Source organism: Pongo abelii, chromosome 9, assembly GCF_028885655.2.
Source record: "Pongo abelii isolate AG06213 chromosome 9, NHGRI_mPonAbe1-v2.0_pri, whole genome shotgun sequence".
Classification (NCBI taxonomy): Eukaryota; Metazoa; Chordata; class Mammalia; order Primates; family Hominidae; genus Pongo; species Pongo abelii.
Genome location: NC_071994.2, coordinates 21,485,293 through 21,496,724, shown reverse-complemented (window position 1 = coordinate 21,496,724; position 11,432 = coordinate 21,485,293). Strand labels below are relative to the sequence as shown.

Genomic DNA, 11,432 nt, shown 5'->3' with positions numbered 1-11,432 from the left:
CCATACAGTGGAATATTACTCAGCCTTAAAAAGAAAGGAGATTTTGACACATGCTACAACATGGATGAACCTTGAGGACATTATGCTAAGTGAGATAAGCCAGTCATAAAAGGACAAATACTGTATGGTTCCAATTACATGAGGTACTAGAGTAGTCAAATTCCTAGAGACAGAAAGCAGAATGGTGGTTTCCAGGTGCTGGAAGTGGGTGGGTAGGTGGGGAGTTTTTGTTTAATGGGTACAGAGTTTCAGTTTTACAAAATGAACAGAATTACAGAGCTGGATGGTGGCACATGTTGTGAATGTATTTAATGAATGGCACACCTTAAAAAGGTTAAGATGGTAAATTTTATATTCTGTTATTTTACCCCAATAAAATTTTTTAAAAAAGAATATCACCTATCTTGATTAAGCCACTATTAGTTAAGGCATTTGCTAGAGCTGTTGAACTGTCTACATCCTCCTGACACATAAAATAGCCCAGGACTGAGTTTCCTCAGGAAGCCCTTCTTCCAGTTGGCTAGGACCCCTGGGGCTGCCTAATCACCAGACACTCCATTGTCCCAGGACAACAAAGCTGTGTCCTGCAGCCACCCCAGGGGCAGGTTTTCTTGGAATAAGAGCTGGGGAAGCTGCCTGGAGGAACCTGCTAGATTGCCACGGAAGGGAAGGGGAGTAAGCACAGCAGATTCTCTGCCAGTGTAGACACCAGTAAACCTGTACCAGTTATTCAAATAGTCAAATACTTCCAGGTCTGTGGGTCAGCAGCCACTGCCCTGAGGCACCCCACCCCTTGAAGTTTCCCCCTCCCTGGCTATCCTAGACCCGGACCCACCAACTAAATGGGTAACATTTAGCACAAGAAGGGATTCCAGGATGTCATTCTTACCTCCAGCTACTCTGATTCAGCAAGCCATACCACCTGTTAAAGACTTTGAACGTTATCCTTGGCTATAAGTTACCTGGTCTCAACTGACTGAAGGAAAAAAAAAAACACGGCCAGGCGAGGTAGCTCAAGTCTGCAATCCCAGCACTTTGGGAGGCTGAGGCAGGAGGAATGCCTGAGCTCAGGAGTTCGCGACCAGCCTGGACAACACGGTGAAACCTCGTCTCTACTAAAATACAAAAAAAAAAAAAAAATTAGCCAGGTGTGGCAGTGTGCACCTGTAGTCCCAGCCACTCGGGAGCCTGAGGTGGGAGAACTGCTTGAACCTGGGAGGCAGAGGTTGCAGTGAGCCGAGATGGCGCCATTGCACTCCAGCCTGGGTGACAGAGCGAGACTCCATCTCAAAAAAAAAAAAAAAAACTTAAACTAAACTCAGTGTTGAGGGTGACAAGAGTTCTGAAAGGCAGACTTGTCATTTAATTCCCACCTCCACCTCTCTCTCGCTGTCCTCCCCAAAGCTAGGAACACCCAGACCCCGCTAAGGCCCTCTCGTACCCATTCAGAATGTCCCACAATCACACACAGAGATTATTGCACTCTTTTATTTACAGAAAACACAGATAAAGCATTTCAATTTCAGTGTTCATTTAGCAAACTGATCCACTCTTTTTTTTTTCTTTTTGGCACAAAGAAATATCACAGATGGACCCCGAGATCAATCAGAAGCTCATAAGATTCATCAGTCATCACTGGTCCAGGGGCGGCCACGAGACTCAGACAGACAGACAGCATCACCACAGACTGGAAACGGAAACAGGTCCACGTTCACCTCACAGTAAAAACCTGCCTCACCGACAGGCAAGGGCGGGCAGGAGGGGGCAGTTTCGCTGCTCTAAGGGGGGAAATGGGCGTCAGGGGCAGGAGGCAGGGATGGGGAAAGGATGGACACCATTCATAAATTAGAGACAAGTGGTCCTCTTGTTTGTATCCTCTTACCTTGAGTAGTAAGACAGTGCAAAAACTAGATAGCCGACCACTCACCCATTCAAAAGCTTGAGAAGTCGCCTCGCGGGTGCCCGTGTGCGTGTGTGGATGTGTAAATGTGGTGCTTGTAAACATTGTCACCGTCCGCACAGAGACCCAACATCCGTGTGTCTGAATGGGGTGGGGTGGGGGCGGGACCCCACTTCACGCGCCCTCTGCCCCAGTGATTCCCGTCCAAGACGTAGTGCAAATTTCAGAGACAAAAAAGGGGCAGAAGGGAGTGGGGTGAGCTGGGGGCAGGAAGGACACGAAGATGAGGTGGGAGAGGGAGGGGGAAATAAGGCAACAGTTAAAAACGGTCCATTTTATCAAAACCAACACCGTGCGCCTCCCGCCCCCACCCGCGCCGCCCGGGTCACGAGAAGGGGCGGAAGTCCCGCTCCTCCACCAGGCTGACCGAGGGGTTCTTCAGCTCCTCCTCCGAGGCGGCGATCTTGTAGCCCAGCTGGGCCAGCACCTGCTGGCAGGCGTTCTGGGCAAAGGCCACGATGTCGTAGGAGAGGCGGAAGCGCCACTTCTCGGCCGTGGCCGCTGAGTTTCGCACGGTGCCGTATTTGTGCTTGCCCAGGGTGGGGTCGCCCCGCGTGTTGTTCTGGATCCAGCGGGCCACGTGGCTGTCCAGCGGGATGCCCAGGAACCCGTAGATCTCCTCGGTCTTCTTCATAGGGTTCCGGGCCAGGTCCTCGTAGCGCACCAACATGTACTTGCCCTTGAGCCACGGGGGCCGCATGAGGCCGGTGGACACGGAGTTGGAGAAGTCCTCGCACACCGTGGTCAGCTGCGTCACGTCCAGGTTGTAGGGTTTCCTCCCGGTGCCGTACCAGAGCCGCCAGAGCCGGTACGTGTCGCGGAAGGTCTCGCTGCGCGAAGCCAGAATGCCGCGGGGGTCTCGGACCAGCTGGATGACCTTGAGGTTTAACCGCGGGTCTTCCACCAGGGCGCGAAGGTCGTTCACCTCGGGCACGCGCACCGTCTTGATAGCCACGTGGCTGCGCTCGCGGCACGCCTCGGCCGCCACGGTCAGGTTGAGTAGCCCGCACTTGCGCACACAGTCCCCCTCCTCCAGGACCAGGTCGGCTGGCCCCGGAGGGTCGCACACAGGCCGGGAGCAGAGGACCCGGCTGGCCCCGCGGCGGAAGATCCTGTCGGTGGTGTGGTTGACCGGCGGCGGCTTGATGTAGTTCTCCAGGAAGTAGAGGTCGCAGTCGTAGAGGCTCCGCAGGAGGTCGCGGCTGGCGCCCAGCATGACCCGCCGGTCGGCCGGGCTCTTGCCCTGGGTGAAGCGGGGGATGAGCGTGTTCTGGACGTGGTAGAGGGGCTCAAACAGGTAGAAGACGTCCAGGTGCTGGTTGAAGAGCTGGCCCACGAAGGAGGAGCCGCTGCGCGTGGTGGCCAGGATGAGGATGTGGGTCTTGCGGGAGAGGTTGTAGGCGAAGGTGGGGCTCTCCTCGCACAGTCGCTCGGCCAGCCCGGCCTCTGCCAGCCCGGGGCAGGTGTGAAAGGACTTGGCGGTGAAGGTGCGGATGGCCGTGTACTGGATGGCAATGGAGGCCAGGGCAAGGAGGAGGACGGCCTTCCAGGAACATTGCATGGCTGGGCACCTTCATGGGGCTGCTTCTCCACGGGGCGAGGTCTGTAGGCAAAGGCGGCCAGCGGTCAGGTGCCTCCACGGCGGGGGCACTGGCTTGTCCCTTGGAAGAGCTGGTCTCCAGGGGGCCCAGGGAAAGGCCCGGCTCCTGTCCAGTGCTCACCACACACCCTGAAGACCTAAGCAGCTTCTACACTAGACTACCGTTCTCTGGGGGACTCCTGGGAGCTTTGGGGAGCTGAACAAACATTCCTTGCACCCCAGGATTTAACCAGCAGACAGCTGCGGAAGGCTCCTATCGTGAGCTCTGAGTTCCTTAGAGGGGCCTCACGGGGCAAGAGCCTGACTTCCCCTACTCCCACACTGAGGGAATGACCAGGGCCTGCCTCAAACACTGCCCCTCCCCACTGCCAGCGTCTCCCACCCCCACGAGCTGGCGCCCAGTTCTCCGGGTGGTCCTCTTTCCTCTGTCCTCTGCCCATCCCTAGGGGAAAGAAGAGTCCCTATCAGATGCCTCCATCTCACCCCAATCCCCTGAGCATGAAGGACCCCTGCAGACCATGGTCGGTGAGCTGCCAGCACGGCCAGGCAAGGTGGACCACTGTGTCAAGCCCCTTCCAACTCATGGATGCAGGTGACCACTTACTCCAGATGTAGACTTCTGGGGCTCGCGGAGTCTCTAAGAGTCTCTGGAGCAGAGACAGATGTCCAGGGTCTGCTGAGAGGCAACCCTTCCCAGCACCCAGGGTCTGCTCCTGGTCTCTAGGGACAAGGGTCCAGGCCATGGAGGTCACATAATCCCCACTGACACAGAGTGAACTAGCCTGCAAAGAAGATCTTAGGGAGTCAGGGGCCCCCACTCTTACCTCCTGTGTCCCCTCTGCCCACAGAAGGGGGACTGGGGAGGGACCACGGAGAAGCAGAAAGAGCAAATGGGGCTGCTGAGAGTCCGGGGCCAGGAGCCCACCTGAGCATCCTGCAGGCACCCTCTCTGGAGGCTGGCTCAGCTACCAGACCCGAGTGGGGGCTTGGGCTGCTCCCGGGGAGAACACAGGAGGGCTCAACCACTTACCAAAGAGGGACTGCTCCAAGCTGGGGAGTCCACAGCCACCAGCGTCTCCAGGTCCAGCTGGCAGTCCCAGCCAGTGCAGCAGTCCTGTGGCCAGCAGACTGCAAGAGACAGGGAGGGAAAGGGCTCAGAAGGTAGAGCTGGGGTCTCAGTGACCCCTCCCCACTCCTTCCCTTCTGTGTCCTGTGCCTCACAGTCTGCCCCGAGGGCCAGGCAATAAGGGTTCTGCCTGCTCTCCAGATCCATCCCTGACTCAGCGCCCCAACCAACCCAGTGCCATCTCTGATCCCCTGAGTGTGGCCCTCTGAGTCCTGGACTGTATCCCACTCCTGTCACCTTCCTCACCCATCCCACCACATTCTTCTAATAAACCGCAGTTCCTCTGCTCACACCAGAACCCAGCAGGCAGGGAGGCTGGCAAGGTTCTGCATTCTAAATCCATGAAATAATCCTAACCCTTTAAAATTCAACTTGTGCAGCGATTCCCCAGGAAGTGGGTTAGCAGAAGTCAGCAAGGGCAGGGGGGCTTACCCCCACCTCCAGGTCGAAAGGGCGCCTCCGGGGATGCAGCTGGGGAGAGAGTCTTCTTCCAACCACACCGAAGTGACACCAGCTACCTGAAACTCAAAGCGAAAGTGGACCAGGGAGCATTCCTGACCTTGATGCACCTCACAAAGTCTGAATTAAAACACCAAGATCGCCACATTATCTCAGTTAGCATTTTTGCACCAAGCCCCTTCCCTGCATCAGCTCGTGTCCTTCTAGCAAGAACCAGATGTGGAAGCCAATATCTGCCCACTTCACAGGCGAGAAAGCCAAGGCACAGAGGTAGAGGAACCGGCATGAGCTCACAGGCCTGCTTTAACCCCCATCTGGTAGGTTCCCCAGAGTCCAGCTCTTTCCCTCTAAGGAGATTTGGCTTCCTGTTCCTCCAGCTTAAACATATTTGGCCTGCAAACATGCATGCCATTACTGGCCCCAGCCCATTTGTGAATCAGCATGACGGGGACTGGGCAGGCAGATGCTTCTGAGACTTAGAGCATGTTCCTCCCCTTTGCTTTCTGGTCCTGTGGATCTGTTGGTTCACAGCTGACAGGGTGAACTCACGTGCTTTGTGAAGATTCTTCCCACACCCCACTATTTGACATGACTCCTTTGGGAGCGGGTGAGTGAATCCTCGTTTCTCAAACCTGCAGTTCTGCCTGGCTCAGCTCACCCAACTTCTAGCACCATGTTATTCCCTATAAGCACTCTCGGAGGTCAGGGTCCTCACTCCCACTGTTCAGATGGAGAAATCAAGTCGTGTTTTAAATATGAAATTTCACTTCTTTAGGAATCAGTACCAGATCACCAAATGGCAGTCAAGAGGGAAAGGGGCACAGTTTAGAGTCTTAGGAACTTCTCAACGTGATCAGAGAAAAACCACAATCCCGACCACACTGCATCCCACTCCCGACCTCATCCCATAGTGGCAGAGGATGCTGGCCTCCATCATGGGGCCGGGCCAGGTATCCAGGGAGAAAGGCCCCTCTACTTTAAACCTGACTCCCCTGCAAGTGCAGGCCTGCTCTGTCCCAGTGCCCCATGGTGAATGTGAATGGCTTTCAAGAAACAGACAGGGAATGTCATCAATAATAGTGCCAGGTCATATTTTTAAGTTATTTAGGAGTCTGTTCTTTGGCTGCAGCATCATTTCATTTGGATGTGCTTCCTTTGTGTTTATTCACAGACATCTATCAGAACTCCTGTATGTGCCAGGCACTGTTCTAGATGCTATGGGTCCAATAATACCAAGGAAGGCAAGCACTTGCTGGGCATTCACAATGTTGCTCCCAGGCACATGCTTCTTTCACAGCCATCAGCTCATCGCACCCTCATGGCAGCTCTATGAAGTTGATACTGTCACAACCCCATTTTACAGATAAGGAAGCTGAGGCCCCTCAAGGTTGGATAACTTCCCCAAGCTCACACCCATAATAAGGAGCCAGGATTCCAGCCCAGGCAATGTGCTAGGAAGTCCACGTTCAAATCCTTTTCCCTAATTCCACTCATATTACACCCTCCTTGGTCCTCATCGAGACAGGAAACAGAATCCTTAAGGAGTCTTCACTTAATTTTGGGGTTCCAATTCCAAAAGCAGAACTCAACCTAGGGTTTTATTTAAAGAGAAACATCTTGCCATCTTGCTGGGGAGGGGGCCGTTTAAGTTTCTTCCCCCAACTCTTCATCCACCCAGAGAAACTTAAGGCCAGGACTGGAAGCTGCTGCTTTGCTAATAAATCAGAAGTCACTGAAGCAGCTGGATGTTATAAATCCCTAAGACGGCGAGACTCGGCCTCACAAGGTGTGGCCTGGACACCAAGGAGGGGCATGTGTTTGAAGGCCCAGCCACAGGCCATTCCCTTGTACCCCCGGGGAGGGCAAAGCCAGGGCGTGGGAACGGGAAGATGGGGGAAGTCCAGCCCTTCTGGAAATGCCCCCGTTCTCCCAGCCTGGCAGAGCTGGGCCCGGGGCTGGCCAAGTGTCCTTGGTATGCTAAAGGCATCTGCCCTGGAAACCAGAGGCCCTGGGGCCAGGTCCTGTTGTTCCCAAGGAAGCCTTAGCCACTACAAAAGACTCCTCAATGCCCTCATCCTCCAAGCCAGACTGTGGCCCCCAGAGCCCATCCCTAGGCTTCTAGCAACCTCTGGCCTGGCCTCCTTCTACCTCTGCTTAGTAAAAATCCAAGCAAACCTTGGACACAGGAGACCAGGATCTATCATTTCTGTTAGAAAGCAGGCAAGTTGGTGAGCTTTCACTCCCAGGAGAAAGCTCAGATTTCATTATCAGCGAACTTGAGATGAGGGCACAGACTGGGAGCAGTGAACAGCTCTATATTGGAGAACTGTAATTCACAGTAAGAGCTCACCCCCTGAACCATGCCTACCTGGATCTGTCACTCAGCAGGTGTGTGGGCCTGGGTGATTCACCAGCTGTCCCTGAGCCTCAGTTTCCTCATCCATAAGGTGGGCATAGCTACAGTAGTGCTGGTAAGAATTGAAGGTCTTAAAGCATTTAGTCAATGCCAGGCATATAGACACAACCCAGCCTCTGACACCAGCCCTGCTGATCCCAGCTCAGCCACTTACTGGCTGAGAGATCTTGGCTAGCTTTCTTCATCTCTCTGGGCCTCTGTGTTCGCACATGCAAAAATGGGGATAATTATAACAAGGCTGTTGTGAGGACTAATTAGTGAGTACAGTGCCTGGCGCAGCGTAAGCACTCACTAAATGTCAATTAATATCATCATCACTAAATGTCTGGTTTGCTTTTTGTCTCAGGAAAGGGCCTAGAACAAATCATCCAGCAGCCCACGGGGTCTGGCTCTGCCCACCGCCCTTCTTCCTGCAGCTCCTCTCCCGGCCTGGGAACTTCTTCCTGCTGAGCCACCGCAGTGGCTTTCCTGCTGCCCTCTAGTGACCACATCCTGCGGTGCAGCCTCGTAGTCCCGTCGTCGCTGCTGTATTCAGAATTCGGAGGCTGTTGGCTACAACATGATGTGAGGATGCAGCCAGCGGGAGGTGATGTTGCAAGATGCAGTGAGGTGTGAGGATGGCACGCCCACCCGGGCTGCAGCCTCTGTTCCGTGCACCCCCACCCTAGCCGCACTGGGAGAGCCCAGCAGCAACAGGCAGCCTCGCCTTCTCCCCAGGGCCTCTCCCGCTCATCTCATGGTGCTCTGGCAGGGAAGGAGCACAGACCTGAATGTCACAGGCAGGACTGGCCCACACAGCCTCTGCCTTTCCCTGGATGGGTGACCTTGGACTCACCCCCTGGCCTCTCTGTGCCTCGGTTACACCATAGATCCAGTGATGACTGAAGGGCCTCCCAGCTCTAACCCTGGTGTTCTCTATAATCCCAGGAAGGCCCCAGACTTCATTCTCAGGCACAGTTGCGGCCACCCACACAGCAGACAGGGGGACCCTCCATTGGGAGTGGGAAAAACCCAGTCGCCTTCCAGGAAGATTCTAGGACTAGGCATTTCTGTCCCCCACCTCGGCCTGATCTATGGCAGCGCCAGGGGGTGGGGGCCGTAGAACCTAGGGGTGCTGCCTTCTGCCAAGTTAGCCCCCACCTCTTGCTGTACAGAAATCCCATGAAACCCAGGGCTGAGGCCTTGTTTCACCTTTTCTGGGCCACAGACCCTTCGAACCACAATCCCTCCCCTTAGAAATGCCATTAGTGCCCATAATTTTACACACACAATTGAGAATTTCCCCGAACCTCTGAAAGCCCACGTGTGGGCACCCCACCCTTTCCTAGAAGCTTAACCCCTTCGTTATTAACATGTCCAGGGAATTGTCTTTCCAATCGACTATATCAGAGAAGCCTCCTCAGATATGAATATACTGATAGAAAATCACCCAGCATATATAAGTTTCAAAAGCTAGAGCCAGAAAACATGTGCGTAATAGTACACCACCTTTTCAGATTTGTTTAAGGAGTTGGACATGTATATTTGTATATATGCATAAACAATCACTGAAAGAGCTTGCTCTGAACTAGTAACGGGAGATGCCCCAGAGGGAGGGGGCCTCGAGGAGACTGGAGTGGGATGAGACACCATTTACACTGAGCTTTTTGATTCAGTTTGAGTTTATTAATTTTGGGGGACACAGTAAAGCCACTCCATGTAGGAAGTAGAGGGGTGATTGGTGACAGGGTGTGGTACTGAAAATCAGCCCTGGCATCTCACTGTGCCTCCCACCCTCCCCGCCGGGCGCTGCCAGCCAGCTCTCCCCACCCCCATTTCCAAGGCACCAGGGTCAAAGGCACTGCTTTTCCACCAGAAATGGGCTTTGTCTGCTCAGGTGGGCCACTAAGGACATTAGGCAGCTGGGGACTGCTGAGATACAGGGCCGGAGCTGAAATAAAGCTGGATTTCAGAGGGGGCCTGCGGCTACGGGAGCAGCTGAGCCCTGGGATGGGGAAATGACTCTTCTCCCAGACATTTCTCCCTAAAAAACTACTGTGAAGCCCTGGGGGATGAACAAGCAGCACAGTGAGGGTGGGGCAAGAACCTGAACATCGTCTTTCCGGACAAAGTCAGGAGCCATGATGAATGGGGCCCCAAGGCTCTGGGGTCCCAAGAACTGGAGCAAGGGACAAGGGAATGGGACAGGGAGGGAGGAGCTGGCAAACAGGCCTCTAGGATGGAGACTGCAGAGGGGAAATGCTTACTCCCTGGCTCTGATGTAGCCAGCACTAATCCACCATAAATGTTTGTTTAGTTAAGGCTAAAACGCATAAAACAGCAAGGTGTTTTTCTTCCTAAGGAAAATGAGGTGATGAAAATGAGGCAAGGCAAGGGGAAAACAAGAGTATAAGAGTCTGAAAGAACCAGAGGCCAAGTCAGTGTACAAGAGTCACACCATGTGTGGGCTACTGAGCTAGGTCAGAGCTTCCTGGCAGCCAATAGGAAAAGGGAAATATTTCATTTACTTGCTTCACAGGACCCATGAGATAAAGATTAAAGCATCCACTCAAGAGATGTCCAGCTATTCCTGACACTGAATCCAGTGCAAGATTTCTCCCAAGGGAGCTCTTACAGAGCTCTGTGCATGTGCCACCATGAACCCGTCCTCAAGACTTTGTACCTAAGAAATCCAAAGACGAGTTTCATGGGACAGTGTCCTAGAGCATCCTTCCATATGGGCAGTATGCCAACACACAATCCAACCAGTGCAACCTTCCAGGGGGGTGAGCTGCTGGGGTCCAGACTCGGCCTCTGTGGTCTAGGTCAGCCCAGGGGACCCCTTCTCTTTGGGGTCATGCCCACCTCAACTTGAAACACTGTGAGGTCTATGGACCCTCTCTCCAGAACCTGGACCACCACAAACATGGTACTTGCGAACAATCCCTAGAATCCCTGGGCCCCACAGGCAGAACCACTACATTTTCTGAGCACCTCCAGTGGGGAAAAGCTCTCACAGTCATGGTTTCCAAGACAAGCACCTGGAGAGCAATTGGTCTACCGATTTTTCACCATCAGCAGGGCTGCCCAGCTGCCTCTTATGAGCTCTGGTGTCTCCAAGGCAGAGCACTCCAATGTCCATATGATACCCATGGATGTCTCAAGCCTCCTGGAGAAGGTACCCACAAGCATTCACGGAGGCAGTCGGGGGGGGTAGTTAGGCACCCCAGCTGTGGGGCCACAGAGGCCTAGATTTGAATCCGACTGCTGTTGCCTTATAGCTATGAGGCTTTGCGTGAGGCTCTTAACCTCTATAGGCCTCACTTGTCCTTATGTAGGAAATGGGAGAAACGATCACAGAATCTTTCTAATATTTGGGCAGTGACACAGAAGGCCGATGGATGCCCACAGCTTAACACAGTGCTAGGCACAGAGCAAATGCTTATTAAGAGCCATGACCATGATTTTTATGGACTACTAAATGCACAAAGGGGCACCATTGGCCTGGAAATGTTTTTAAAAGTTAAAACAGATGCCACAGCCTGCTCCACTGAAGCGCCAGCAGCCTGCGTGGTTGGAGACCCTGACTGTTGTGGCTGCAGAGACCTTGTCTGGGGTAAGGAAGGCACCTCACATCCTGCCGTGGAGGGTGGGGGTAGGAGGCCGGTGGTCCCAGGCCCGACCTGAGGGGAAAGTTTTCCCCAGCAGTGGGGAGAGTGACTGACCTCCTGGCCACAACACAAGGCCCCAGTGTGCCCAGCTCCTCTGGGGGAGGGATGAGTCAGAAGGTCCCGGTTGCCTGTCTCAGGCCAGTCCTGGTACAGCCTGGCCTGCGGTAGGCGGGACTCTACAGCCCCGACACTGGGCGGAAAAGCCCCGGTTTCCTGTCCCC

At 54.1% G+C, this 11,432-nt stretch overlaps 1 protein-coding gene across 1 annotated transcript; it reads right to left on the bottom strand.

The window, feature by feature from the left end:
• Positions 1 to 1,472: 1,472 nt before the first annotated feature.
• Positions 1,473 to 3,521, bottom strand: CHST1 (carbohydrate sulfotransferase 1). The gene is made up of 2 exons (XM_054524439.1): positions 2,328 to 3,521; positions 1,473 to 1,687 (listed from the first exon to the last, which is right to left on the bottom strand). The coding sequence occupies exons 1-2, from the start codon at positions 3,519 to 3,521 to the stop codon at positions 1,583 to 1,585; spliced, it is 1,299 nt and encodes a 432-aa protein (XP_054380414.1). The 3' UTR covers positions 1,473 to 1,582.
• Positions 3,522 to 11,432: the final 7,911 nt, after the last annotated feature.

Coding starts and splice junctions, on each gene's coding strand:
- CHST1 (XM_054524439.1), bottom strand. CDS start 3,521: ATGCAATGTTCCTGGAAGGCCGTCCTCCTCCTTGCCCTGGCCTCCATT. Junction 1,688..2,327: donor AGGAGCTGAAGAACCCCTCG/GTCAGCCTGGTG, acceptor TTCCGTTTCCAG/TCTGTGGTGATGCTGTCTGT.